The 24378-nt window shown below is 47.4% G+C and overlaps 1 protein-coding gene and 1 pseudogene across 6 annotated transcripts in view; one reads left to right on the forward strand and one right to left on the reverse strand.

Moving 5' to 3' along the window:
- Positions 1-4404: 4404 nt before the first annotated feature.
- The window catches only part of INPP5B (inositol polyphosphate-5-phosphatase B), a 51850-nt gene continuing 31876 nt past the window's right edge, over positions 4405-24378 (forward strand). The window contains exons 1-6 of one of the 6 annotated variants that reach the window (XM_073317435.1): positions 4405-4639; positions 4979-5044; positions 5697-5776; positions 6245-6342; positions 6847-6876; positions 7662-7772. In XM_073317435.1, the coding sequence (XP_073173536.1) occupies positions 4988-5044; positions 5697-5776; positions 6245-6342; positions 6847-6876; positions 7662-7772 (376 nt within the window). In that variant the 5' untranslated portion in view covers positions 4405-4639; positions 4979-4987. The other 5 variants (XM_073317436.1, XM_073317437.1, XM_073317439.1 and 2 more) reach the window with 5 other exon arrangements.
- On the reverse strand, positions 23778-23870 carry LOC140900612 (U6 spliceosomal RNA; annotated as a pseudogene).

Genomic DNA, 24378 nt, shown 5'->3' on the forward strand with positions numbered 1-24378 from the left:
ACTGGGGCTAGGGCAGCTGGGACTTGGGGTGTCTGGGGCCACCCAGCTCCGGCAGCCTGGTGGGGGTGGCTCTGGGCTTCGGGGTGGGAAGGAGGGTGGGAGGAGCAGGTCCTCAGGCAGAAGGGGTGGGCCAGGTCAGGGGCTATCCTCCCCGAGCCTGTGGTTCACCCACTGCCCATGCATCTAGCTATATGAATGATGGGGTGGAAGAAGCCTCTGAAAGGGCAGAAAATCCTGCCATAAATCCAGGCACAAGCAAAGTCCACCTGGGGTAGTGACCTGCTTGCAATGTAGCTTTTCTAAGCATTGACCTCAATAACTAGCTTATAACCACACTGATGATGGAATGTCTCCTACCTGGGTGGGCTAAATTAGGAACACCATATTTCTTCTCTAGAATCTTACCCAAGGAAACAGCGTTCCTCTAAAAGTGGCACATATGTCTTAGGAGCCTGTTTGCCAGTCCCGGAGTCTTTACTGTCTGAAGGGTGACTAATAAAAGTAGAACCAGGATCGTAAGGGACTGTTCATTCTAGCCATGTGTTTAATCCGGGATTAGTCTGTGTCTAAAAGAATCTGCTGCAACCAATTGTTGCACCCAATGTAGCTGATACTGATTAAGTGACTGAATTATGTTTGCTGGAAACCACAAGGCAGAGATTGCTGGTAGCTGATGATAGATATGAGCTCTGTTGTGACTGTTGTACTCTGTTGTTCTATTTTCAGAATCTGTCCTTTGAAGAGGCGTTATAAATAAATATATTTATCAACCTCCGTGTTTAATTATTGGAGGCGATCTTCTGCCATGGCTGAAGCCTGTTTCAGGGCTTGTCGTGCTGGGGAGGTCAGGGAGACAGTGACTCAAGGCAGATGTGGAGTGGGGGAGAGTGGTTGGCAGGCCCTTGGGTGATGAATGTGGCTGAAACGACGTGTACAATAAACCCTTCATTGCTGTGGCAGCCTAAACTAGGAAGTGCCTGGCGACCTCCCTCTCGCTGGCATGGGGACTCGGTTATTATTTTCAGCCAAACTCCTTGAAGTCTTCAGTGTGCCCCTTCCTCTGTGCAGGACTCCTTGTTCCCATGACTGCCTTGCCTACTCTGTGCTGTGACTCCTGCAGCCTAGTCTACAGCCGACTCGTTCTGATGTGTTTACAGACCCCAAAGGTGGGGCTTTTATTTGTTACAGACCTCAAATGCTAGCTTATGACAAATCATAAGCAGGGCACTGCTTAGTGCTAGTGGAAAAATTCACACTGTGCTAACAACTGCCTTTGAGAGGAACAGATCCTGTCATCATTGTTTGGGTGTCAGAGTAACAGCCGTGTTAGTCTGTATTCGCAAAAAGAAAAGGAGGACTTGTGGCACCTTAGCGACTAACCAATTTATTTGAGCATAAGCTTTCGTGAGCTACAGCTCACTTCATCGGATGCAGACCTCAGCTGCTGGCAGGCCTTAATGCTCATGTTTATACTTGAGCTGGCATAAATTACACACACAAACATCCCCTGCAGCATTTTACGGATACTTCTTATAGTTTGCAATCCCCAGGCTAAGCTTTCCTTGCAGTCTGCCTCCTCCCTTCCCACTGTTGTGAGCTTCTGCTCAGGAGCTAGCAGGAGCCTGGCTCTGGAGCAGCAGGTGTCCTTTTCTCCTACAGCCAGGAATGTTCCTGCCGTTGGGGCGTTACCTTAGAAGAGGGATATTTACTCCCTAATCATTCCCAAAACCTGGAAGAGACGAAACGTGAAATGGCGCCACATTCTCAGGATTCTAGAAAATAAAAAAACAGCTGCAGAATTTTAGGAATTCAGTGTCCCTCTAGGGCAGATGGAAAAAAACATCTACAGCAGCCTACTGGCAAAACAAGGTTTTTCCTAATATCCCTGACCCCTCTACTTCCACTCCACCCTGGGCCAGCTCAGCAGATGCTCCTGGGGTCCCAGCCATTCATTTATAACACTCTATACAATGCACCTAATTTCTTCAAATAAGAATTCCCCCCCCCCCCAATAACATTAAGCAAATGGAATATTTTGGCCAACCCCTTTCTACTCTTCCCCGCCCCGCCCGCCCGCCCAGAGGCTGGCTCACAGGCATAGTTAGTGTAACCGCTCTGGTTGCTCCAGCAGCAGCCCTCTTCTCTCCCATCTTAGCAGTGATTCCCCTTGGGTCAGATTCCTGTCCGTCAGACTGGGGATGGTCTCACATTTGTGCAATGCTCTAAGTCAGCAGCTTCACACATGCTGAATGTATAGAAACCACTGAAGAATTAACCCCCTCCACACCATTTCACTCATGATGGGAGCACCGGAGGGAGGGTGTAGCCCCAGCCTCATGAGAGAATGCTCAGAACAAAGGCAGGTGTTTTGTTGCATAACTGCTTGGCCACGACAGGTGCAGCTGGAACTCGATTGTGACAATTGTTAATTGAAGCCACGCTCTCCTGTCTTTAGTCTGCAGAGGGTTTGGTTTGGTTTCTTGGGCCTGGTCTATACTAGCAACTTATGTCAGTATAACTACATTGCTCAGGGGAAATCCACACCCGCAAGCAACGCCGTTATACCGACCTAACTCCCGGTGTAGACAGCGCTCTGTTGAGGGGAGGGTTTCTCCCATTGACACAGCTGTGGCCTCTTGGGGAGGTGGAGTTCCTGCGCCCATGGGAGAAGCTCTCCTGTCCGCGTAGGTTGCGTCTTCACTGAAGTGCTACAGGGGTGCCGCTGCATTGGTTCAGCTGCTCTGTGGCAGGATTTGAAGGGTAGACAAGCCCTCGGTCTGGCACCTGCTCCCAGAGAGACTCCGCAATGATTGATTTGCATAATGAAGCAGATGCTCCACATTTTGCTCACACCAGCTGTGGCCCAAGATGCTGCTGCATTTTAATCGGAAATGATTTGTTCTCAGGGAGGTGGGACAGAGGAGATGGTGTTCTGAATTTTGCCATGAAATGAATCTTTCCAAGGCTTCACTAGTCCTGGAGTCTCCTTTATTCTGATTAAGATTTTTTTCAGAATGCTCTGTAGAAATGAGATCTGCTTTAAGCAGGGATGTTGCTCCCTTTAGGTCTGATATTTCCAAGCATAGGCGCTCAGCACTTTCAGCAATTCCACAGGTTTCTTTGAGTCTCCGGTTTGGCACCCAAAATCACCAGTCAGTTTTGAAAATCTTCTCTAAACTCTCTAATCAAAGCAGGAAATAAAATATAAGAAAATACCTGGGGATTTGGAGGCTTGTTTATATTTTGTATCAGGAAGGGGGAAAAAAAAACATTTTGCGGGAAATTTGTTTGCTCTTTTTTAAAGGGGAAACTGTCAGGTAGTTTGAGCCCGACATTTGAGTTTTATTTTTTTAAAAAGCTTTTTGTGATGCTTGTTTATGTATTTGTCATAACGGCTCTTAGTCTTAACCCTTCCCCTGCATTGTCTGAAATCCAACCGCTGCCACACTGGGCCAGGGCCTGAGCCACAAAGTGAAAGTGAGCGTCCTCTGGGTGTCCGAGCAGAAATGCAATCCCGGAGAAAAACCAATGGCTCCGAAGCGTTCTGATAACACTGGGAAGGACAAGGTATTTATTTATTCATATGTGACCTGTAAGATGACATAATACATTGCTTGTTATGTAATTAAAGGGTTAGATGTGGAGGGCTCAGTGCAGGGCGGGAGCAGGAGGCAGGAGGAATGCTGGGAGTTGAAGGAAGACTGCTGATGTCAAATGGCAGCCTACAGCCAGGTACCATACAGTGCCCTGAGGGCTGATCACCTGTCTGTGTGTGACAGGTGCCAGGGAGAGGTGAGGCTGGGAAAACATATGGAGAAAAGGGCTTGGCTCTAAGTAATTAACAGAGAAAATAAGGAAATAGCTTGAGAAAAGCAAAGGGCACAGGCACCAGCTAACCTGGTGCAACAGAAACACTGGACACGGCACTTGCTCCAGGTGCCAGCAGGTGATGGGACAGTGTCCTTAGAGAAAGGCTATGAAATGAAAAACCTACTTGCCGTGATGTCCTGTTTGCTCCACTGAGGGGCCAACAGCAGTGAGAAAAACCTGCTTACGTGTCGAGAGAACTAGCCCCAAAAGGGAACAAAAATCCATCTGAAATCACTGCAGATTCTCCCCTGGGTCTGAGCATGGATCTGGCCAGTGTCTGGGAGATAGAACAAAGATGGGCCTGTTCCTTTGTGAGGTGAGGGTCTGCAGGGCTCACAGGAGCTGGATTGCTGCTTCCATTCAAATCCATAGACATGGCCCTGCCAGCTGCTCCTGCTTTAACGCCCAGATTCCTGATGTGGAGATCTGGGACACCGAGAAGGGGGAAGAGGCCAGAGCAGATGGAACAAGCCAGAGAGGAAGTGGGAAAGCAGCCAGGCTGCAGCGGGGTGGAGAGGAGGAAGTGGGGAGGAGGCCGGCAGGAGAAGAGGGGGCTCCAGCTGCAGAGGGGGCCGGAGCTACGAGGAACCTGGCAGCAGACATGATTTCAGCGTTTTCGTGACACAGTTTCAGAAAGCGGGTCTGGCTGAAGCTACTTCAGGCGACTGCCGGAGCATCTGAGGTGGAGTGATCCTGTCTGCGTCTCCAATCTGAGCCCTTAGCGGGAAAGAGGCCGCAGGGGAAGGATCTGGTACAAATACAGCAGCTGGTACGTATCTGATTTACATTGCAAAGTCTGCTTTAAAGTCTGCAAAGTCATCGATTACCGGCCTGTGTTCGGTAAGCTGCCAGGTAGCGTGGCTTGGTCTGTAGTGCAGACAGGGCCTCTGTTTCCCTGCCACAGGCTGGGCTGAGTCACTCTGCCTGGGCTGATGCAACCCACAGCCATGGTCAGATCAGCGTGTCCCACTCGCTCACTGCATGGTCGAGTGCGGTAGGAGCTTCATTGCTTGGCACCAGCTTGTGGCCTGGTTGTTGCAGAGTGGCATTAAATCGACTTGGCGAATTCACATATGTAATTCACTGACAGCAGCCCTTTGCGTTCCAGGCCTGGAGGATGGACGAATCAGTTGCTATTCAGGAGACCCTGGCGGATGGACAGACCTGCCTGATCATATCCTTTGCACCAAGCATTTCTTTGTAGATAAATGAACGTGGCTTGGAATTACCAGGGAAATCACACCCCTTTGTCCCCCGTTTCTGCCTCTCAGAGTTACTGAGTATCAATGGAGACAGGATCATTACTTGTAGGCCATCTGTTAATCCAAAACAACTTGTATGTCCCAGTCCTTTTCATGGCACACTGGCCTGGGTGCTGTGCTAATAATATTGGGCCAAATTCTATGGCCCCTAATTGAGCAAAAAACCCTTTCCCCGACACCTTCCATCCAAAACACCAGTCACGCTTTACAACTCCCTGCATGGCCGGGGCAGAGTGGAAGTGGACCACTCCGCACACCACCGCAGGTGGAAGAGAGTCTTTCTCAAGAGGCAAGTGGCTGCACACAATGGCCCAGGACAGAGCGTGGTGGGAGAATCCAGGGTTGAGCTGAAATGGCAGGAGGAATTTTAAGGAGGCAGAACACCTGGCTCCTAACTGATTCTGGATGCGAATGGAGGCTCCAGACAGGAAACCCAGAGGCTGAGCAGCTGGTGGCTGCTGCAGTCGAAGACAGGTTGAGAGAGAGAGAGCTCAGCCTCCTGCCTTTCTGGCTGCCCTAGAGGAGTTGTGTCTCTGTTGGCCGTTCCTTGACCATGAGCTGCATGCGGTACAGGGTATCCTGGCTGGTGAGGAGAGTGTGGAGAGCCGGCTTCTGGGCCTTGTGCGGACCCATGGAGAGCATGCGTAGGTGCTTGAGACAATGTCTGATGGGCCACTCATATGGGGAAGGCAGGGCCCTCTGGCTGGCAGTCTCAGCAGGAAGCCCCAGAATTGAAGGGGCCATGGAACTACATGAACTCCCCTCCCACCCCAAAGGTGCTCTCTCCATGTCGGGATTTGGCAAAGTAATGTGGGAAGGTCGTTTGCCCTGCCACTACCTGTTTTGTACCTGATCTGTATTTAATCAGAGGAGGCTAGACTCCAGGGCTGTTAGTCTGGTACTTTTCACCAGCAACTTGTATAAATTAATTTTAAAAAACCCCACCCTTACGGGGTGCGCTGGCAGGCATGGGACAGGGACAGGAGCTGCAGGGGCTGTGCTAGCAGGTGAGTGTGGTGCTGGGATAGGATGGTGTTGAACCATGCTTGCAGGGAGCTCAGTGCTGATGCTGGAATGGAGGTGGCATTACCCCCCCTGCTCTTTGCCTCCAGGCTCTTCCTGTACACTCATCGGCGAATGGCTATAACAGCTGAGGATGTCTGCTTGGAGAGAGTCGTGCCGATCACCGAAGGATTTGCAGCAGAAGAAGGTAGAGCTGCCCTCTGCATCCTTCACTCGCTTCCTGGAAGGAGGTTCTTGCTTCTGCTCCTCAGAGATCAGTCAGGTGCCATCTTTTCTTGGGGGCAGGTAAAGAGAGGATCTGTGTGTGGAACAGAATCTGAATTTTGCTGTGCTGCTGCCTGAAATTTGGAAACTGATCACCTTTTGCCTTGTTGTGCTGTAACTTTTAAACAGCTGAATCCAGTGTAATTAATTAACATTCTCAGAAAAACAGGCTGCATTGCACCCCATGGAACCCAAACTATACTATGCACCCCCAGCTCTGGCAAGAGGAGACCTTAGAGTTACCAAATAATACTCATGGCCTCCTATCCTTTCTGACTTCTTCTGCCTCCCTTTCTGTCCCTTATCAGAGGGTGCTCAGGGTTGGTCTGCCTGAGCTATTTATGAAGTATTATCCCTGGATAGTAGCAGTGTGGCTCAGGCACCACTTGCCAGGTTTTCTAATGGAACTGCTTTTCTCTTTTGACAGTTACACCTGACAGTGACCTTCATATCATTGGTGAGTCTCTTCTGTTGCTATGATTCCCACGAGGTACAAGAAAGATTCCCATATACTGAGGTTACAAGCTCTGTATGAACCATTATTCCACGATTTTTGGTTTGTGGAGTTTGCTCAAGGTTGCTTATGGGATGTCAGGGGCTGAGCTGCTCCAAACTGGACACACTCTGTGCAATGACGGAGTCTTGTCTTGCTATTATTGGGTAGTTTATAAATCTGGACACTATTACTAGTTAACAAGTGTATTGCCAACCCCAGTTCAAACTATCGTTTGGCTAAATGATTCCGGATTGTTGCTAAACGATGAGTTCTAGTCGGTCTCCCTAGCTTTTACTGGAGTATCAGCTGGATACTATTATCATTTATTTAAATTGTGAAAGCCCCCAAAATGTGTTAACCGCTGTTCAAATGCAACTGTATTTCAGTGGCGTGGGTAGGGATTCCTTGTCTAATTTTTCTGTTTGTTTAAGTTTTATAAAACGTTTTGGGATCAGTTGGGCTGAAAGGGACTAGAGGAATAATAATGATGATTATTTACAAATCCTATTTAAAAATAAAACAAATTCATTCAAATACAGGAAACTGAAAGAGGTGATGAAGCTGATTTCTTTCCTCGCAGCTGGTGTGGTTTTCTACTGATTTGAGTACTGCAGATGTGGAAACATGTCCAGTGCTGGCATGGCTTTTGTGGGCCTGCAGCACCTAAAGTAGTGTTTAGAAACTGTAAGTGTCTTCTGCAAACTTAGCAGCATTAATTCCAACTCTCCTCTTCCCGCCATGTGTAGGTTCTGATGTGACTGTCCAGATAAGCTCGGAAGATGGTCAGCTGGTGGTGCGATTGCCTTTTGGGTCCCATACACGCACATTCCTACAGGAGATCAGCAAGTGCCGACCAGGTACAACCCTCTGTCATATAAGTATTGAAATTAATCCATAGGTTGGTACAGATGCTGCAGACGAAGGAGGAAGTCTAGGTTAGGATTTTGTCTTTGTATCATGTTTTCTCTCATCGTAGGAGGAATGTCAATTCCAGTATCCCTGTTGCTGCCACTTGTATTTACACAGCTAGCTTACAGGCCTCTGGATGTACTAAACTTCCAGATCCATCACTCTTGTCTGTCACTAGATGACTCAGCAGAGATGCTCTGAGCTTTGCCTCAGTAGCAAGTAGGAATAGTATTTATATTGTAGCCTTGCTTGGGCTCACCACTCATGGAGCAGGGAAGTAAAATGTAGCCTAGAATTGATCCTCAAGACACTAAATCCGAAGCTATGACTTGTGCTAATGCTGTAAGAGATCACAGAGAACTGGTTCCAGGGAGGCAGCAACTGTTGGATACTCCTGTTCCCCACTCCGTCTTCCTCCCCTTAAAGACTAAGGCCTGGTCTACACTTAAAACTTAAAAAGAAAAGGAGGACTTGTGGCACCTTAGAGACTAACCAATTTATTAGAGCATAAGCTTTCGTGAGCTACAGCTCACTCACGAAAGCTTATGCTCTAATAAATTGGTTAGTCTCTAAGGTGCCACAAGTCCTCCTTTTCTTTTTGCGAATACAGACTAACACGGCTGCTACTCTGAAACTTAAAACTTAGGTCAACATAGCTACAGTTCTCAGGGATGTGAAAAATCCACAGCCATGAGTGCTCTAGCTACACCAACTTAACCCCCAGTGTAGATGCAGCTAAGTCACAGAACAATGCTTCTGTTGACCCTAGCTATTGTCACTCGGGGAGGAAGAGTTCCTACAGCAATGGCAAAACCCCTTTCATCATTGTAGCCTACGTCAATGCTAGAGGGTTATGCCGGCATAGCTATGGTGCCTTGCTATGCCACTATAGTCCCCATAGTAGTGACGTGACCTAAGCTGTATCGCAGCTGCCATCTTTCCATGTGGGATTCCCTCCTGTGATCAGCCATGCTGGGCAGAAGGATTGGTGGTTCAATTAGTTTTCAGTTCTGTCCTAGGGGAGTACTATTGTGCTGTTAAACAATGTCCATGTTTCACCCCTGAGGTGGCTACCGTTCAGTGGTGGGTGCAGTGATCCCTGTGTATGGACTTTCTCTTGGCATAGGTTTAGGTTTATAGAGCACTTTGAGATCCTTTGACTTGAGATGAAAGACACTAGAGGCATGTAAGATGTTAATTATTTAAAATCACAATGTTAAAAATATTGGGTGGTGTTCCCTCCATCACTCCAGCCCAGGCAATGGCTGGGACTGTCGGTATGCCTACCTAGAGCCTCATCAGCTTCCTCTAGACCGACGGAGACTATGCCAGCATAGCTCAGCATCGTTGCTGTGCCAGCATAAGCCCATAGACTGTGTCTATGCTGACAGAAGGGTTTTTCAATGTTGGTGTAGGAATACCAATTCCCTGAGAAATGGTTGCTCGTTTGACAGAAGCATTCTGCTGTCGACCGAGCTGCGTCTATACTGTCAGTTAGGTTTCACATCCCTGACTGACGTAGCTATGTTGACCTAAAACTTAAGGGTAGACCAGGTGTTAGAGCCAGAAGAGCACTAGTCACAGGCTGGTCCAAGAATGCTTCTTGGGAAGGACTCTCTATGGCCTGTTGAATAACCTGAGTTCCTCTAAGACCTGATTTCTAACCAAGATGTTTCCATTTCAATTTGGGGAGAGGCTATTACTCAGTAAATTGATACATTTAAAAAATGAACGTGTCTCTGCACAAAGCCCTATCTCTGCAGAGCAAGCGGCCTGGCTGGCTCAGGAAGAGCCTGGTCATGCAAGGGGCACCGTTTCTCACAACGACAGAACTACAAACTGCTCCCCTCAGTGGAGCTCATCGCTTTGAACACAGGCTGTCTCTAGTCAGCTTGTTCACTTCATAAGAACATAAAAGCAGCCATACTGGGTCATACCAAAGGTCCATCTAGCCCAGTATCCTGTCTTCCAACAGTGGCCAATGCCAGGTGCCCCAGAGGGAATGAACAGAGCAGGTAATCGTCAAGTGATCCATCCTTTGTCATCCACTCCCAGCTTCTGGCAAACAGGCGAGGGACACCATATTCTCCCAGCTTGGCTAATAGCCATTGGTGGACCTATCCTCCATGAACTTATCTAGTTCTTTTTTGAAGCCTGTTACAGTCTTGGCCTTCACAACATCTTCTTGCAAAGAGTTCCACAGACTGACTGTGCGTTGTGTGAAAAAATATTTCCTTTTGTTTGCTTTAAACCTGCTGCCTATTAATTTCATTTGGTGACCCCTAGTTCTTCTGTTATGAAAAGGAATAAATAACACTTCCTTATTTACCTTCTCCACACCAGTCATGATTTTATAGACCTCTATCAGATCCCCCCTTAGTCATCCCTTTTCTAAGCTGAAAAGTCCCAGTCTTATTAATCTCTCCTCATACGGAAGCCGTTCCATACCCCTAATAATTTTTGTTGCCCTTTTCTGAAACTTTTCCAATTCCAATATATCTTTTTTGAGATGGGGCAACCACATCTGTATGCAATATTTAAGATGTGGGCATACCATGGATTTATATAGAGGCAATATGATATTTTCTGTTTTATTATCTATCCCTTTCTTAACGATTCCCAACATTCTGTTCGCTTTTTGACTGTCGCTGCACATTGAGTGGATGTTTTCAGAGAACTATCCACAATGACTCCAAGATCTCTTTTTCGAGTGGTAACAGCTAATTTAGACCCCCTCATTTTATATGTATAGTTGGGATTATGTTTTCCAATGTGCATTACTTTGCATTTATCAACACTGAATTTCATCTGCCATTTTGTTGCCCTGTCACACAGCTTTGTGAGATCCTTTTGTAGCTCTTCACAGTCTGCTTGGGACTTAACTATCTTGAGTAGTTTTGTAGCATCTGCAAATTTTGCCACCTCACTGTTTATCCCTTTTTCCAGATCATTTATGAATATGTTGAATAGGACTGGTCTCAGTACAGACCCCTGGGGGACACAACTATTTACTTCTCTCCATTCTGAAAACAGACCATTTATTCCTTACCCTTTGTTTCCTATCTTTTAACCACTTAACGATCGATGGGAGGACTTTCCCTTTTATCCCATGACAGCTTACTTTGCTAAAGAGCCTTTGGTGAGGGACCTTGTCAAAGGCTCTCTGAAAATCTAAGTACACTATATCCACTGGATCCCCATTGTCCACATGCTTGTTGACCCCCTCAAAGAATTCTAGCAGATTGGTGAAGCATGATTTCCCATGTTGACTTTTCCCCAACAAATTATGTTCATCTATGTGTCTGAGAATTTTGTTCTTTACTATAGTGTCAATCAGTCTGCCAGGTACTAAAGTCCAGCTTACCAGCCTGTAACTGCGGGGATCACCTCTAGAACCCTTTTAAAAATTGATGTCACATTAGGTATCCTCCAGTCATTTGGTAGAGAATCTGATTTAAATGATAGGTTACAAACTACAGTTAGTAGCTCTGTAATTTCACATGAGTTCCTTCAGAACTCTTAGGTGAATACCATCTGGTCCTGATGACATATTACTGTTTAGTTTATCAGTTTGTTCCAAAGCCTTCTCTAATGACATCTCAATCTGGGACAGTTCCTCAGATTTGTCACCTGAAAAGAATGGCTCAGGTTTGGGAATCTCCCTCACATCCTCAGCCGTAAAGACTCATGCAAAGAATTAATTTAGTTTCTACGTAATGGCCTGATCGTCCTTGAGTGCTCCTTTAGCATCTTGATCGTCCAGTGGACTCACTTCTTGTTTAGCAGGCTTCCTGCTTCTGATGTACTTAAAAAAAATTGCTATTACTTTTTGAGTCTTCGGCTAGCTGTTCTTCAAATTCTTTTGTGGCCTTCCTCATTATATTTTTACACTTCATTTGCCAGAGTTTATGCTCCTTTCTATTTTCCTCACTGGGATTTAATTTCCACTTTTTAAAGGATGCCTTTTTGTGTCTCACTGCTTTTTTTACTTTGTTGTTTAGCCACGGTGGCACTTTTTGGTTCTCTTACTATGTTTTTTTTAATTTGGGGGCCTCTATTTAAGTTGAGCCTCTATTATGGTGTTTTTAAAAAATTTCTGTACAGCTTGCAGGGATTTCATTTTTAGCACTGTACCTTTTAATTTCTATTTAACTAACTTCCTCATTTTTGTGTAGTTCCCCTTTCTGAAACTAAATGCTACAGTGTTGGGCCGCTGCGGTGTTTTCCCCGCCACAAGGATGTTAAATTTAATTATATTATGGTCACTATTACCAAGTGGTCCCCTTATATTCACCTCTTGGACCAGATCCTGTGCTCCACTTAGGACTAAATCAAGAATTGCCTCTACTCTTGTGGGTTTCAGGACTAGCTACTCCAAGCAGCAGTCATTTAAGGTGTCAAGAAACTTTAACTCTACATCCTGTCCTGAGGTGACATGTACCCAGTCAATATGGGGATAGTTGAAATCCCCCATTATTATTGAGGTTTTTATTTTAATAGCCTCTCTAATCTCTCTGAGCATTTCACAGTCACTATTACCATCCTGGTCAGATGGTCAGTAATATATCCCTATTGCTATATTCTTATATTAGAGCATGGAATTACTATCCATAGAGATTCTGTGGTACCGTTTGGTTCATTTAAGATTTTTACTTCATTTGATTCTACGCTTTCTTTCACATATAATGCCACTCCCCCACCAGCATGACCTGTTCTGTCCTTGCAATATATTTTGTACCCTGGTATTACTGTGTCCCATTAATTATCCTCATTCCACCAAGTTTCTATGATACCTATTAAATCAGTATCCTCTAGAGGCACTCTAGTTCATGCATCTTATTATTTAAACTTCTAGCATTTGTATATAAGCACTTTAAAAACTTGTCACTTTTTAGCTGTCTGCCATTACATGATGTAATTGAATAGGAATCTTTTTCATTTGACTGTTTCTCATCAGATCCTACCCATATTTTATCATCTTCCATCCTCTCCTTCTTACTGGGACATAGAGAATCTCCATTAATAGATCTTCCCCCTAAGGAATGTCACTGTCCGAACCATGTGCTCTTCTGCACCTGTCGGCTTTCCTCCAGCCCTTCGTTTAAAAACTGCTGTTTGGCCTTTTTAAGTGCCAATCTGGTTCCATTTTGGTTTAGTGGAGCCCATCCTTCCTGCATAGGCTCTCCCTTTCCCAAAACTTTCCCCAGTTTCTAATAAATCTAAACCCCTCCTCCCTACACCATCATCTCATCCACACATTGAAACCCTGTAGTTCTGCCTGTCTAACTGGCCTTGTGCTTGGAACTGGAAACATTTCATAAAATGGTACCATGGAGGTCCTGAACTTCAATTTCTTACCTAGCAGCCTGAATTTGGCCTCCAGGACCTCTCTCCTATCCTTTCCTATGTCACTGGTACCTACATATACCATGACCACTGGCTCTTCCCCAGCACTACACATAAGTCTATCTAGATGTCTCGAGAGATCCGCAACCTTTGCACCAGGCAGGCAAGTCACCATGTGGTTCTCCTGGTCATCGCAAATCCAGCTATGTTTCTAATGATTGAATCCCCCATAACTATTACCTGCCTCTTCCTAATAACTGGAGTTTCCTCCCCCAGAATAACTATCATTCTTCCATGGACAATAATTCTGTCTTGAGATGTAAAGAACAATGTAGCCATGCAGGGAATGTCAAAGGGAGCAGGAAAGGTAAAATGGCTTCTAGGGTTTAAATCATCGGCTCCTGTGTATTGCAATCTGGTATAGCAGGGATATTAGGTTATGAAGGCTGGCGTGACTGCTCAGGGTATAATTGGGTCCAAGGAGAGATTAATGGCATTTGGGGCGCAGACAGTGCTCGGTGTGCAAGGGATACTAGGGAAGCCAGGAGTACTAAGGGCTGATCCAATTTGCCATTGAGTTCAAGGGCAGTTGAATTGGACGCTAAGTGAGTTTCATGGATATATAGTGCTAGTTAAGTGCAACCTGCATTGGATCCAGTTGTATGTTTGCTGTCAGAGGTACAGCTGGAAGCTCTCAAATGAGCAGTTAATATCTGCCCCAAGTAAGAACCCTTTGGATATTTTTCTCAAGGTGGGAGTCTTTAGGCCTGCACATGGGTTTCAGGGGCAGCATATATTTAACCTGCAGGGCCAATTCCTGGGAATCCTGCTGCCCTTCCATCATGTATAGAGCAGAGGCCCCTGAGGTCCCTGCAAGTCCCCGCTGCGGAGGGACGCTGCCTCCTTCAGAGACGCTGTTTGCTAGTGCCCCCTGCAGATGCTGCCTGTGGGCCCCAACGCCTCGGGGACCCTGGCTCAGCTTCCTCAGCGGAGACCCAGGTCACCAGGGCTGCTGTGGCGCACGCTGAAGTACAGAAAGTGGGGGCTCAGGCAGACAGCCCGGCGCGGGCGCCCGGGGGTGTGTTGGCGGCTGTGGGTGGCGCGGGGAGCCCGGCGCGGGCGCTCTGAGGCGCGCCGGGGGACGCGGGTGGGGGGGGCCCGGCGCGGGCGCTCTGAGGCGCGCCGGGGGATGCGGGGTGGGGGGGGCCCGGCGCGGGCGCTCTGAGGCGCGCCGGGGGATGCGGGGTGGGGGGGGGCCCGGCGCGGGCGCTCTGAGGCGCGCCGGGGGGGGCGCAAGGGGGGGGGGGCCCGGCGCGGGCGCTCTGAGGCGCGCCGGGGGACGCAAGGGGGGGGGGCCCGGCGCGGGCGCTCTGAGGCGCGCCGGGGGGGCGCAAGGGGGGGGGCCCGGCGCGGGCGCTCTGAGGCGCGCCGGGGGGGCGCAAGGGGGGGGGCCCGGCGCGGGCGCTCTGAGGCGCGCCGGGGGGGCGCAAGGGGGGGGGCCCGGCGCGGGCGCTCTGAGGCGCGCCGGGGGGGCGCAAGGGGGGGGGCCCGGCGCGGGCGCTCTGAGGCGCGCCGGGGGGACGCAAGGGGGGGGGCCCGGCGCGGGCGCTCTGAGGCGCGCCGGGGGGGCGCAAGGGGGGGGGCCCGGCGCGGGCGCTCTGAGGCGCGCCGGGGGGGCGCAAGGGGGGGGGCCGGCGCGGGCGCTCTGAGGCGCGCCGGGGGGCGCAAGGGGGGGGCCCGGCGCGGGCGCTCTGAGGTTTCGCTCCGCAGCGTTCCACGGGCACGGTGGGGAAGGATGTGGAGACCGGGACAGAGGCGAACAGGAGGGGAGCGGAGCGGGACGGGTGTGAAAGGGAAATGGCGGGTTTTTGGAGGGCGGTGATTGGCAGAGACGGGCGGGGCTTGGTGATTGGAGGAGGCGGGGCTCGGAGGCGGGGCTTGGTGATTGGAGGAGGCGGGGCTCGGAGGAGGGGCTGGGGGGAGGCCCGCCCGCGGGGCCCGGTGAGTGGAGGGGCGGGGCCCGGAGGCGGGGCTGGGGGCGGTCGGCCCGCCGTGGGCGGGGCCGGGAGGCCGTGGGCGGGGCCCGGAGGAGGCTGAGCTGAGGGCCATGGCCGCGGCCGGGTGGCTCCGCGGAGGTAGGGGCCGGGGTGGTTGGAGGCGCAGGGATGGTGCTGGGTGCGGGTGCCCCGGGGTCGCCGGGCCGGAGGCGGCCGGGCCGGGAGGCGGAGGGATGGTGAGGCGGACGAGGGAGGTGGGAGCCCGATGGGGGCGGGGTGCTGGGGGATGGGGCTGCCTGGTGGGGGGCGGCGCGGGGGGCTGGTCCCTGTCTCTTTGGCCCAGTCAGGCTGTGAACGCTGTGATCCCTTCCCCCCCCGGCCCCCTGGGGCTCCGTTCCGGTTCGCTGAATCCCCCTGCAGTTTCAGTGGGGTGCAGGATTCCTCTCCCCTTCTAATCTATATCAACAGCTGTCATGCCCTACCCCAGAGGCAGCTGCATCTGGGTCCTGCACGGAGGGGCAACTCCCTGGATAAACAGCAATTGTGGCTGCTGCTTAGGTCAGGGGAAGCATCCCTTTGCAACATCTGATGGACCCACCCCAGAAATGGCTGCATCCCTGTGCTGGGTGAAGTAATCCCCGTCAGCGGTTTGGGGAGCAGGAAGGAAGGCGCTGTTTTGTGTCTTTATGATGTATTAATAAAAGCCCACTAGAGAATGCTCTGAGCATGAAGATGCACATGTGGTTCATGGATCATGGTAATAAGGCTGATGAAACAAATTCAAATTGAAACTTGTACAGGCACTAGGGCACAGCCAGTGTGTGTCTGAATAAATCTTATTAAAGAACCTGCTGATGAAGTGAATTACTACTTGAATATATATATGTATGTCACCATTCTAAAATTCAGACTATTGTAGTAGGTATAAGATATTAGAAACTGTGTGGTTCCCTCAGGGCTGCTGAGGTGATTGCACAACAATCTGATAGGCAAACAGCCGTATCTCTCACTGTTTGAAAAGAGATAAAAACCTCTGAAGTTGCAGTATGAGATCAGTGTAATACACTCACAACCCAAGATATCCATGCTCATCTTATAAGGTGCATGTCATGCTCTCTTTGCATCCTTTCTGGATCACAGCCTATCCAGTGTGCATGTTGTTTTATTTCCCCTGGTGCTCAATGTGCTACCAGTCATAGAATCATAGAATATCAGGGTTGGAAGGGACCTCAGGAGGTCATCTAGTCCAACCCCCTGCTCAAAGCAGGACCAGTCCCCAATTAAGTCATCCCAGCCAGGGCTTTGTCAAGCCTGACCTTAAAAACTTCTAAGGAAGGAGATTCTACCACCTCCCTAGGTAACGCATTCCAGTGTTTCACCACCCTCCTAGTGAAAAAGTTTTTCCTAATATCCAACCTAAACCTCCCCCACTGCAACTTGAGACCATTACTCCTTGTTCTGTCCTCTTCTACCACTGAGAATAGTCTAGAACCATCCTCTCTGGAACCACCTCTCAGGTAGTTGAAAGCAGCTATCAAATCCCCCCTCATTCTTCTCTTCTGCAGACTAAACAATCCCAGTTCCCGCAGCCTCTCCTCATAAGTCATGTGTTCCAGTCTTCTAATCATTTTTGTTGCCCTTCGCTGGACTCTCTCCAATTTATCCACATCCTTCTTGTAGTGTGGGGCCCAAAACTGGACACAGTACTCCAGATGAGGCCTCACCAATGTCGAATAGAGGGGGACGATCACGTCCCTCGATCTGCTCGCTATGCCCCTACTTATACATCCCAAAATGCCATTGGCCTTCTTGGCAACAAGGGCACACTGCTGACTCATATCCAGCTTCTCGTCCACTGTCACCCCAGGTCCTTTTCCGCAGAACTGCTGCCTAGCCATTCGGTCCCTAGTCTGTAGCTGTGCATTGGGTTCTTCCGTCCTAAGTGCAGGACCCTGCACTTATCCTTATTGAACCTCATCAGATTTCTTTTGGCCCAAACCTCCAATTTGTCCAGGTCCCTCTGTATCCTATCCCTCCCCTCCAGCGTATCTACCACTCCTCCCAGTTTAGTATCATCCGCATATTTGCTGAGAGTGCAATCCACACCATCCTCCAGATCATTTATGAAGATATTGAACAAAACCGGCCCCAGGACCGACCCCTGGGGCACTCCACTTGACACACTTGAAGAGTGACTGACATTAACTCTTCCTAGACCTGTGTACGGTTTCAGAAATTATTCTGAAGTTCAGAATGGGAAACCTTGGTTCAGCACAGACAGAAATGATAGGACTTCCTGTTATGTGTAGCGGAATGCCTTAGTTTGTCAGGTATGTGTACATTATCTATCACTGCATTACCTAGGTCACAATGCCTAGCCATGTGTCTAACACAAGTCTACCAAAGAGATGTTTCGTAGGGATTTTTTCATAGGAGACATGGGCCCTAATCATGTTACCTCTGTTAGTTATGTAGTGCTGTTGACTTCCTGTGTGTCAGTTTGAACACATCCCTGTATACACGATGCTGGAAGGTCCGCTCTTTGGACCTTGCATTTGAATTTGCATCAGGTTACAGATAAAATACGTTTGATTTTCCTAAATCCTTGTAGATATTTATTTGCAACATAGAAGTACCATTGTCTGGCAAGTTTTCTGTTGTCTGTGGGTGCAGAGGCCAAGAAGAGTAACTGGCTCATATAGATCAGCACAGAAGTGCTTTTGCAAAATTAGTCGAGGAACCACATCCCACTTCTAGCTGAAGGCGTTGCTTAAATGAGCATGTAAAACCCTCAGAGTGCCTCCTTCAATTAGTATCAAACCTTGAAATGAAGCCTGTGACTTGCCAACCAGAGGCAGTTTCAACTCGATTAGCACAGTATTTCAGTGTACTTGGGATTTCTTTGTCACAAATATAGAATCTTAAAATAGTAGCATAGTCTGCCCCTGACAGAGCAGTAGATGGGAGTTACAGGCTCTGTGCAAACTGGTGGAGGCTAACTTATGAAAGTTATCGCCACAGGGAATTAGACTTTTATAGTGCCCTGGTTATGCTGAGTTTATGGCTGGTATTGTGAAATACAACTGATTAAAACCTGTCCGTGTCAGTAAGTGTAAAGAAGAAGGGAACTGGATTTGTGCCAGCTTGCCCTTTGTATAAAGGGAGCCTGGATAGAGTGGGCTTTTAAAACAAACAAAAAAGTGACCAACACCACTGCCAGCTCATGCGGCTTTTTCCCTTGTGTTTTTCTGTTGCATCCTGATAGCAACACAAGACACCTTTGGAGATGCCTCTTGACAGAGACTGATGCCAGGCCTACGTTTGGAAGGCTTTGCCAATAGAATTGTATTGATATACTAGACCAGCAAAGCGCTTCTAGTGTGGACACAATGTATATTGGTAAAACTGCCTTTGCCAGTATAGCTCAGTTTTGCCGGTATAACTGCGTCTATACTAGGGACTTTTGTGACCAGCGTAGCTGTGCTGGCAAATCACATCTCATCATGCACCTGATGTAGCTACGCCAGCAAACGTTTATGGCATAGACCTGGCCCAAGAGGGGGTTGTTAGTTCTTGAAACTCTTTACCTTTCAGTACCTCTCCTTTGAGGTTATGGGTTTCTGTCTTCCCAAGAACGAGGAGTACTTGTGGCACCTTAGAGACTAACAAATTTATTTGAGCATAAGCCTTCATGGACTAAAGCCTACCTCATCAGATGCATGCAATGGAAAATACAGTAGGAAGATATAGATATATCCATACAGAGAACATGAAAAAATGGGGGTTGCCATACCAACTCTAACGAGACTAATTGATTAAGGTGGGCTATTATCAGTAGGAGAAAAAAAACTTTTGTAAGTGATAATCAGGCTGGCCCATTTCAATGCGAGCAATGCCCCTCTGCCATGTACACTGGCCAAACCAGACAGTCTCTATGCAAAAGAATAAATGGACACAAATCAGACGTCAAGAATTATAACATTCAAAAACCAGTCGGAGAACACTTCAACCTCCCTGGACACTCAGTTACAGACCTAAAAGTTGCAATTATTCAACAAGAAAACTTCAAAAACAGATTCCCAATGAGAAACTGCAGAACTGGAATTAATTTGCAAACTGGACACCATTAAATTAGGCTTGAATAAAGAATGAGAGTGGATGAGTCATTACACAAACTAAAAACTATTTCCGCATGCTAATTTTCCCCCTACTGTTACTCACACCTTCTTGTCAGCTGTTTGAAATGGGCCATCCTGATTATCACTACAAAAGTATTTTTTCTCCTGCTGATAATAGCCCACCTTAATTGATTAGTCTCGTTAGAGTTGATATGGCAACCCCCATTTTTTCATGTTCTCTGTGTGTGTGTATGTGTGTGTGTGTATATCTATATCTATATCTTCCTACTGTATTTTTCACTGCATGCATCTGATGAAGTGGGCTTTAGCCCACGAAAGCTTTTGCTCAAATAAATTTGTTAGTCTCTAAGGTGCCACAAGTACTCTTCGGTCTTTTTGCTGATACAGACTAACACGGCTACCACTCTGAAACCTCTCTTCCAAAGGACACCTGCTAGAGGTTATCCAGACCACAGAGACTGTTAACAGAAACAAGATTTATTAAAAAGAGAGAAAATAGAATTAAAAGAAAAACTGTTTGCTTAACTCATTTAGATTGACACTTCTCATAAACTAAACTAAATACAAAAAGAAAAGGAGTACTTGTGGCACCTTAGAGACTAACCAATTTATTTGAGCATAAGCTTTCGTGAGCTACAGCTCACTTAAATTGGTTAGTCTCTAAGGTGCCACAAGTACTCCTTTTTGCGAATACAGACTAACACGGCTGTTACTCTGTAAACTAAATACGGCTTTCTCAGCTGTTACAGAAGAAAAAGAAAAGCAAATAGCAATTCTCTCTGAATATACTATGGTCCGTTTATCAGCATTGCCCTATCCTGATACTGTCTCTCTTGCTGTGTCCTGGATTCTCTTTGCAAGTCCCTGTAACTTGGATCAGCTTGCATGTTCAGAGGTGCCTCTCTCATTTTTGTGTCAGAGGTGTTAGAGTCTATTAAGCCATTAGGGTGAGGTTTCCTTAACATTTACAAAAGAGTCTTTTATCAGAACTCCTGGCTGGGAAAATGGTCAAATGACTATTATCTCCCAGAGAAACAAGGTGGGAGAGGTAATATCTTGTATTGGACCAACTTCTGTTGGTGAAAAAAGAAAAGGAGTACTTGTGGCACCTTAGAGACTAACCAATTTATTTGAGCATAAGCTTTCGTGAGCTACAGCTCACTTCATCGGTGGTTTTGTCTTTTATCATTTTCCTGCGTGAGTTCATTCGAGAGCATAGTGATTTGCTTCACCCACATAGTTGTTACTGGGGCACATAGTGGATGAGGTACACCACATGTTTTGATAGGCATGTGTAGGACCCATGGATCTTGAAAGGTGTGTTGGGGGGTGTTGCTCATTGGGTCTGTAGGTTTTGTATCTGTTGTTCTAGCAGAGTCCTGTGCCGCTTTGAGTTGGTGTGTGCTGATCTGTGGGGAGCTTGCTTCTAATGATGAGGTTGGGGAGTTTGAAGGTCAGAAGAGACGGTTCAGGAAAGATTTTTTTCAGGATGGGGTCTCCACAGAAATGGGTTGCAGTTGTTTTATGATACCCCATATGGGTTCCAATGTGGGGTGGTAGGTGACAACTCGGAGTGTGTGGTTGGAGGGGGTTTTATTTCTATATTGAAGCAGGTTCTCTCTGGGTATTTCGGTGGCCTGTTCCATGATGCGATCTACTTCTCTGGTGGAATGTCCTTTTTTGGTAAAGGCGTTTTGAGTGTGTTAAGGTGTGTATCCTGGACTTTCTCCTCAGAGCATGTTCTCTGGTATCTGAGTGCCTGGCTGTAGATAAAAGATTTCTCCATTGTCTACAGCCAAGTTCTACGATACAACTGCATTTGCTCCAACCCCTCAGACAGAGACAAACACCTACAAGATCTCTATCAAGCGTTCTTACAATTACAATACCCACCTGCTGAAGTGAAGAAACAGATTGACAGAGCCAGAAGAGTACCCAGAAGTCACCTACTACAGGACAGGCCCAACAAAGAAAATAACAGAACGCCACTAGCCGTCACCTTCAGCCCCCAACTAAAACCCCTCCAACGCATCATCAAGGATCTACAACCTATCCTAAAGGATGACCCATCACTCTCACAGATCTTGGGAGACAGGCCAGTCCTTGCTTACAGACAGCCCCCCAACCTGAAGCAAATACTCACCAGCAACCACACAACAAAAATGCTAACCCAGGAACCTATCCTTGCAACAAAGCCCGTTGCCAACTGTGTCCACATATCTATTCAGGGGACACCATCAGAGGGCCTAATCACATCAGCCACACTATCAGAGGTTCGTTCGCCTGCGCATCTACCAATATGATTTATGCCATCATGTGCCAGCAGTGCCCCTCTGCCATGTACATTGGTCAAACTGGACAGTCTCTACATAAAAGAATAAATGGACACAAATCAGATATCAAGGATTATAACATTCAAAAAACAGTTGGAGAACACTTCAATCTCTTTGGTCACTCGATTACAGACCTAAAAGTTGCAATTCTTCAACAAAAAAACTTAAAAAACAGACTCCAAGGAGAGACTGCTGAATTGGAATTAATTTGCAAACTGGATACAATTAACTTAGGCTTGAATAGAGACTGGGAGTGGATGTGTCATTACACAAAGTAAAACTATTGCCTCTTGTTTATTTCCCCTCCTACTGTTCTTGTAAAGTGCTGGAAATGGCCCACCTTGATTATCACTACAAAAGGTGTCACCCCCCTGCCCACCCCCACCCCCCGCTCTCCTGCTGGTATTAGCTCACCTTTTCTGATCACTCTTGTTACAGTCTGTATGGTAACACCCACTGTTTCATGTTCTCTGTGCATATAAAATCTCCCCACTATATTTTCCACTGTATGCATCCGATGAAGTGAGCTGTAGTTCATGAAAACTTATGCTCTAATAAATTTGTTAGTCTCTAAAGTGCCACAAGTACTCCTTTTTTTTTTTTTTTTTTTACGGATGCAGACTAACACGGTTGCTACTCTGAAACTTGGTGTGTTTGATTACTGGATCTGTGAAGGTAGGTGTGGTGATCCATGGGTTTCTTGTATATAGTGTGACGGGGCAAGGCCAGATGGCTATAGAAAAGTAGTGGGAGATAGATATGTTAGCTCCAGGCTAAACAAATCCCTGGTACCAAGATAAGTGAAATGGCAGCTGCTCCAGGTCAATTAAGACACCTGGGGCCAATTAAGAACTTTCCAGAAGGCAGGGAGAAGGCTAGGTTGATTGGGACACCTGAAGCCAATCAGGGGCTGGCTGAAATGAGTTAAAAGCCTCCCAGTCAGTCAGGTGGGTGTGCATGTCAGGAGCTGTGGGAGGAAGTTGCGCTGTTGGAGAGGCTGAGTAGTACACACCATATCAGGCACAAGGAAGGAGGCCCTGAGGTAAGGGTGAAGTGGAGCTTGAGGAAGTGAGGGCTGCTGTGGGGGAAGTAGCCCAGGGAATTGTACATGTCATGTTTCTAAAAGTTCAGCTACCATAGCTGATACTATTAGGGTCCCTGGGCTGGAGCCCGGAATAGAGGGTGTGCGCAGGCTCCCTGATTAATCACTGAGACTGGGAGACAACAGAGACTGTGCAAGGAAGGATAACTTCTCCTCACCTCCCTCGCTGGCTTATGATGAAAATGGCTCAGTAGACTGTGACCCTTGTCTCTAGAGAAAGAAGGGTTACGTGCAGGGTCACAGTGAGCCTCTGAGGCTAGCAAAATCCGCCAGGAAACGCAGGACCCACGGAGGCAAGGACAGAGTTTTGTCATAGTAGTTGTCTGTAAGGTACCATTGTTTAAACTGATCATGGTGTCCAGGAAGTTGAGGTTAGAGTGGGAGTGTTCCAGAGAGTTTAAGGGACGGGTTTCTGAAGTTGTGGTGGAAATCTATGAGGGAGTTTGTCTTCTGTCCAGAGGATGAAAATATCATTAATGTATCTCAAGCATATCATTGGTTTTGTGGTGCATTTGTCCAGATTTGTCTCCTAGTTATCTCTGGGAGCACATTCCCCCACTCCACTCCCAACCTTTGTGTCTCCAGTGCTGGTATGTCAAAAGACCAAGTAATTTCCATTTCTTAGAGAAATCTGATAATCAGCTGGTGATCTGAATCATTATTCCTTTCTACAGAACTAGCTCATGACCTCAGGCTGAATACACTATAGCCTGGTCTACACATAGATTTTGTACTGGTCCAACTGATTAGGTTAGAGGGGGTGACTTTTTTTTTTTTTAAACTAAAATAATTATTTCATTGCAACTTACTGTGGACAATTTTACCAGTATAAAGGTGTCTTATACCAGAATAGCTTATTCCCCTTCCTGTACAAGAATAAGAACATGAGAATGGCCATACTGGGTCAGACCAAAGGTCCATCCAGCCCAGTATTCTGTCTTCCGACAGTGGCCAATGCCAGGTGCCCCAGAGGGAATGAACAGAACACGTAATCATCAAGTGATCAATTCCCTGTCACTCATTCCCAGGTATACTGATATAACTGTTACATGAATTTGCGTGTCATCCTTGCGCAGGGGCCATGCTAATCTTCTCTGTATCATTCCAATTTTTCGGACAGTTGTACTGCTTTAATTATACTGACAGACAAGGCCCTAGTCTCAGCCCATGCTGGACACACATAAGTAGGATGTGACCCTTAAAAATTATTGTATTAAATTCTCTCACCATAAAACATAAGTTATTGACACACCCTAGGTCCTCTGTCACATATATCTTCCTGTTTGGGCTTTATCTTATAAATATTGGAAATGGCAAGTCTGGTCTCATGAAGGACTTCTTGAAGGACTCAGCACCCTGAAAATCAGGCAACTTTAAATAGGGACATGACTGATGTGTCTTGGAGGAGAGTTGTGAAGATTAGTTAATGGTTGCTAAATGATTTGAAAAGGAAAAGCACCACTAGTACAAAATATTGTCTGGAATGTGTGAAGCCCATATGTGCCTGTGGATTTAACGTTGATGTTTCTGATAAGGGAGGTACTGGGAGATTAGTTCTCTGTGGTCAGTGTGAAGGTCTGTGTGTCTGTGGGGTGGAAGGCAAAGGCAAGAAGGGGAAAGATGAGAATGCTGCTCTC

Source organism: Lepidochelys kempii, chromosome 19 (assembly GCF_965140265.1).
Source record: "Lepidochelys kempii isolate rLepKem1 chromosome 19, rLepKem1.hap2, whole genome shotgun sequence".
NCBI classification, from domain to species: domain Eukaryota; kingdom Metazoa; phylum Chordata; order Testudines; family Cheloniidae; genus Lepidochelys; species Lepidochelys kempii.